Source organism: Triticum aestivum, chromosome 5D (assembly GCF_018294505.1).
Source record: "Triticum aestivum cultivar Chinese Spring chromosome 5D, IWGSC CS RefSeq v2.1, whole genome shotgun sequence".
Classification (NCBI taxonomy): Eukaryota; Viridiplantae; Streptophyta; class Magnoliopsida; order Poales; family Poaceae; genus Triticum; species Triticum aestivum.
In genome coordinates this window covers 448,524,097-448,530,096 of record NC_057808.1, presented here as the reverse complement: position 1 = coordinate 448,530,096, position 6,000 = coordinate 448,524,097, and the positions used below count along the sequence as shown (strand labels likewise).

At 50.1% G+C, this 6,000-nt stretch overlaps 1 protein-coding gene across 1 annotated transcript; it reads left to right on the top strand.

The window, feature by feature from the left end:
* The first annotated feature begins 1,971 nt into the window (after positions 1 to 1,971).
* On the top strand, positions 1,972 to 4,236 carry LOC123125448 (2-hydroxy-6-oxononadienedioate/2-hydroxy-6-oxononatrienedioate hydrolase). The gene is made up of 4 exons (XM_044545941.1): positions 1,972 to 2,681; positions 2,938 to 3,027; positions 3,709 to 3,776; positions 3,877 to 4,236. Exons 1-4 carry the CDS (start codon positions 2,004 to 2,006, stop codon positions 4,001 to 4,003), a joined length of 963 nt encoding a protein of 320 aa, XP_044401876.1. The 5' UTR covers positions 1,972 to 2,003; the 3' UTR covers positions 4,004 to 4,236.
* The last annotated feature ends 1,764 nt before the right edge of the window (positions 4,237 to 6,000 follow it).

Here is a 6,000-nt window from a genome sequence, read left to right as displayed (position 1 = left end):
GATCGGAATGCAGAAGGGGAATTGGGGGATTGGGGGATAGGGGGTGGACAACGGACACCGGCTGACCGCGGCAGCCGTCACCGGCGTGCGGAGCGGCTGGCCGAGTCGCTGGCCTTCATCTTCTTCTTCATCGCCGTGCGGGCCGGCGGGTCGTCGTCGTCGTCCTCGGCGGAGTCGAGGTCGATCTGCCAGGAACGACGGCCTGGCTCCGGCGCCCTTGCTGGCATCTGCACCGCTTCTTCTTCCTCCTCCTTAGACTCCCCGCCGATGACCGCCGGCGGCGCGATAGCCGTCTCCCAGTACACTGCGGCACGGCGGTCATTAGGAGCCCAGTAGGTCTTGTACTTGCACCACTTCTTCCTCTGTTTAGGGTCGACGGAGACGGCCTGATTCATGGCCCAGCGAATGATGTCAACTGCCATCGCGCCCTTCGCTGGGTCAGGAATCAGCGTCTTCAGCTCTTCTTTACTGGCCTTCATGAGCACTGCATTTGATTCGTTCTGCATCTCAGGCATGGAGCTGAAGTTCGAGCACACCTCCATGGTGTTCTCGAACTTGGTCCGGTCACCAGCCGTCCACCCGAGGAAGAAGGCCCTCCAGCCAATACCCCAAGGGAAGGGGTTGGCCTTGGAGCTGGAGCTAGAGCTCATGGCGATGGGGAGGAGGAAGGTTGACAGTGAGAGAAGAGAGGGGGTGGGTAAGTAGTGGTGGGCAGGGTGAGTAAATATAGGAGGGATGGAGAGGAGGAGGAGAGTGACAGTCATGCCGTTGTAACTACAAGCTCTTCAATTAGCCATGAACTCGGTGTTGTGCGTGACTCCATGAATTGTGTGCAGATCAAGGGGAGCAATGAGATGGGCACGGAGGTTGACAACAAGGGCAAGTAGCCCCTTCACCCAATGCCCGACGAGGTTGTGCTGCCGCCCACCACCGAGGAAGACCCGAAGACGCCTGAGGGTAGCGACGACGAGGGCATGGAGGAGCCCCCAGCAACAAGCGCCGCAACTATGACCACTACCATCAGGAGGATGGCCCAACTCACTTCTGCAAGGTCATCCTTGCACCGAAGCTTGAGTGCATCCCCATGCCCCTGGACTTCACCAAGCACTTCGTCGCGGTGCCGACGGAGTTCAAGCTCAGGAACAACACCGGCTGCTCCTGGAAGGTGACGGTCAAGCTGATGAACGGCAGGGTGACCCTGGATCAGGGTTGGGCCACCTACGCAGCCGTTCATCAGATCAAGATCGGCTACATGGTGACGTTCAAGCTCCTCACTCCCGACACCTTCAAGGTCATCATCTTCGACGACGATGGCGTTGAGGTCGTCAACAAGTGCGGGAAACACGACGAAGCCTTCGCCGCCAAGAAGTAGAGCCGGGCCACCTCTTTCCAGCGTACTATCTGAATTATGCTAGTTTATGGTTTATGAGTTGAACTGTTATGAAGTGTGGTACTACTTATATCTGAATTATGCTAGTTCATGCTCTGTTTATACTCTGTTGTCTGTTTATACTCTGTTGTGCTTATGATGTGTGCTGCCGAAGTGTGGTGGTAACCTCACCAACTAGCCAAAGAGGTTACCACACACCAGGCGTTGCATACAACCAAACACCATGCCTTGTGTTTATCCACTAACATGCAGGCAACCAAACACCAGGCAGTGTGGTTCGTGCCATGCAGACAAGAGGGCATGCAGGCAACCAAACAACATGCATATGGTGCATTTGAGTCTGCATTTGCATAGCCAGGTTGAACGGAGAAGTGTATGCAATGCGGGTACTGTAGCGCACGGCAACCAAATACGCCCCAAGTATATCGTGCAACACGGGCAGACGACGTACCACAGTGCCACTACTGCAGCGTATGAACATGGATGGCGGGTCATGCACTGTCATAAATGACCGGCATGCATGCATGGGCCTCACTGCCTTCCGGTCGTCGTTGCCTTGCATATACAAATCGAGCTGCGTGCCACCCAACCCGCCATAACCAATCAAGCAAGGATGGTGAACTGGGTGCAGGTGGTAAGGGAGCACTTCGTGGCCCGGCTGGCCACCAACGCCGGCCTCCGGCAGCACGTCGTGGCCGTGGACGACGAAGCCGGCACCGGCACCGTCCTCAGCTTCTGGCTACCCGAGCACAAGATCATCGCCAGATCCGGAGCCACCGCCGCGGACCAGAGAGAGAAGCACACCACCAGCAGGCACGCCGTGGTGCTCCTGCACGGCTTCGCCGGCGACGGGTTGATGACGTGGGGGTTCCAGGTGGGCGCTCTCGCCGGGTGCGGCTACGACGTGTACGTCCCCGACCTGGTCCACTTCGGCGGCTCCACTTCGCAATCGCCCGACCGCTCCGTGGCGTTCCAGGCGCGGTGCCTCGCGGCGGCGCTGCGGAAGCTCGGCGTGGGGGAGGGGTGCACCGTCGTCGGGTTCAGCTACGGCGGGTTCGTGGCGTTCGAGATGGCCGCGGCGCACCAGGCCCTTGTCGGGTCCGTCGTGGTGTCTGGCGCCGACGTGGCCTACACCAGCGCCATGAACGACGCAATGCTGGAGAGGTTCGGCGCCGGGACGCTCGCGGAGCTGTTGCTGCCGGAGTCGGTCGCGCGGCTGAGGTCGCTCTTCTCCGACGCCATGTATAAGAAGCTCTGGTTTCCCGAACGCCTTCTCAGCGATTTCCTCAAGGTCAGTAACAAACTAACAACATATATGATGTAGTATTTGGTTTGAGGTAAAATATATATGTTACAGTAAATGTGTTAAAAACATTTTTGGTGCCATCCTTTGTGTCATATAACTCAATTTTTATAAGTTCGGTTATTACTAAAGCTCGGATATTAATGTAGAAGTATAAAACTTTGTACAACCGAGAGTGTAAATAAGATGGCATGTGTCATAAGAATCTTGCATGCATGCGCGTTCATGTACATATTGGATGCAGGTGATGTATGCCAACCGACAGGAGAGGAAAGAGATGCTGGAAAAACTCGTGATGATGGACAAACAAGAATCGGCCCCTGTTTTTCAGCAGGTTCACAACACTTCTATAGTTTTAAAACTTGATTTTCCACGATTATTCATGCTGATGCCTGTTCTCATTATCATAACTTGTATCGTGAAATTTAAGGACTGGATTTCTTGAGCACGCATGGTAGTCCACCCCGGTTCACTAGATTTCGCGTCAAGATCTATGCTACTTTTATATAGAAATTTCTCCTTTCGGTGATCCCAAGAAGATAAACATTTGAGCTTGAAACTTTGCAGGTCAACGCCACACAAGTACCACTGTGTGTACAAAATGTTTTAATTTACAGTATGCTTTATCGTTTTAGATATTTCTGTCGTGTCAAAAAAATCTGAAACTATTCTGCACATAAGAGTACTTATGTGATGTTAACCTGCAAAGATACAGGCTAAAATGTTTTCTTGTTTGGGACAAACAAAAAAGACAAGTTTCTATGCACGAACTCTGATACAAAATTGGATGTTTTTCAGATAAGAGGTGCACCTGCATGGGGGCTCAACTAAATTTTTCCAAAAGCAAAACAACGACAATATCCAACAATCCATACTATGCCCACACGTATGAATTTCGACAAATAAGACTATGAACATTTCTGAATGAGAAAAAAACTACATAGTAATGTAGCAATCTCATTATGGATACAAAATCAGTTACTGCTTCATATATCACCGATTTGCACTCATGCAGAACATACTTATGTTGTGGGGCGAGGATGACGACTTCTTTCCCATAGAGAATGCCAAGATGCTAAAAGAGTAAGAAAACCACATATATGCTATCTATCAACAAGCTTGACTACTTCATATCCTCTACCTAGATGCAAAATACAAAAAACTAATGATGTGATGCATGTAGGAAGCTGGGGGAGAAGGCGATGCTGCGAAGCATAAGCAAGGCAGGGCATCTAGCACAGCTAGAGAGGCCTTGTGTCTATAACCACTGCCTTAAAGAATTCTTGGCAACCATCTCCCCTGAACCCTAATCTATTGTTTCTTTATGAATTTTTCTAAAGCCTTGGATGTCCTAATGCTGCTAGCGTTGTCTGGTCGTTGTGATAAAGCATATTAGATGATACCCTGCGCATTACTACGAAATGAGTAGCAATATATTTTCAATGAGATATGCTTGAATGAAATATGCATATTTGGATTAATAATATGAGAAATATATGTGATTTATTGTATTCAAGTATTGTATAGTTGTATTTTTTTAAAATATAGGTCGTATACTAGAATGAAAAAAAACTCATCATGTGGTTGCATGTTGAGTTGGTTTTTTTTCTCTCAATGCATGGTTGCATGCCGAGGTGACATGTTCTCAAGTCGAGAGAAATAGAATAGTGAGAATCACCAATAGGATTTTATAGAATTTGGTATTGCGTAATGCTTTTTGGATGCTCTAATGGCGCTAGTATTTTTGGTTGTTGCGCTAAAGCATATTTAATTTGGTGTTGTACAATTTTTCTTCTTTCTTGTTGTATATTTTTTTTATGATGCTTGATGATTATGTGGGTTGTCCTATATACATAAGAAAGTCATCCCCACTAACTTATCTCAACAAGCAAGTATGTCACCTCACCATACAATTATGAATGAGATAAGTGTTGAGTAAATAGGCAATTTCTCGATTAAATTAATCCACGAGTAAATCACTAGCATGGCATTGACACATATGATCGCATATTGATATTCAGTCAAAGTAGCACATACTACGCTAATTGCAGAAAGATCTACGTATAACGCTAGCATGGCTAAAACAGAAAACAGTAGGAGCGGGATAAACGAGTTATACCCTCCAGTAGGCCATGCAGAGGCCGCGGCTTTGGTGGCAGCAGCGGCGTCCTCGGCGGCCTTCTTATCAGCTTCAGCTTTCTCGGCGGCGGCACGTTCGGCGTCGGTGGACATGGTGATGATGAAGGCGACGCGGACGTAGAGGAAGTAGACGATCGGAAGTGAGCAGTTGCGTAATCGCTGCCCAAAAACCTATTCGCCCCTCACCCCGTACAGGAACCAGAAGGGCGTGGTTTCGGAGACCTGCTCTCCCGTCGACCGTGTACGCGGCGGACGGGATGGAGTCACCGGCGGCAGCAGCAGCAAGGGAACGACGGTGGATGTGCGCGTGGAGCAGATGTGATCTGTTCGTGGCGGCTAGGGTTAGGAGACACCGCACACTTATAGGCGCAGCCGCGTGGAGAGACGTGGGCTCGACCCACGTCCGAGTCCGTGACAGCCCACGATCCGACGCGTAGGTGTAAGCTCGGCTCGGCTCAATCCCGCAACCCGCGGCGCGGCGCGTCGTGACGAGGCGTGGCGTGGCGAGGCGGGCGGCGGAGGAGGAGTGCGCGAGGGCCTCTTCTCTTCTGAAGCTCCAATAGCATGTAGAAGAGAAACCCTTATAAGGAGGTCCAACTCCTCTTCCACTTCCGGGGTGGGACTAAACTTCCCACTACACCTAGTGCCATATAACCCACATGGGCCCTTAGAGATTTTTCAGAAATTGCTACATGGGCCTAGAGCCCATCTCAAATTTCAGCAATCCCCCACCAGATTTCGAGGGCCCATTGTGTCCTCTGTTCCAATTACTGTTTCGATATACCAGTGTTTCAGTGAAGACCTGTTAAGGTTGAGCTTCACCCAGAGCAAGTAGCTACACTCCTTCACAACTGAACAATGGACTATGCCTTGAATTGTCAGTTTTGCGTAAAGAAGTTTCACCACATGTCTCACTAGTACTGGGCTGCCGAAGGCTGACCCCTCGGGTGGAGCATATAAGTCACACTCCTGGCCTATTCATGAGTTTACTAGAGATCACCCCAATCTCATAGACTGTGACCAGCAGTCGGACTCATATAGGTGTGTTCCTCCAAAGATCACTCTGTAGGATAGCATCTTGCTTATATAAGCTTCGGAACACATTAAGACAGTAGTCATCCTACCATACAGTATCGAGAGTATTGCATCTCCAACGGAGTGGGTTAGT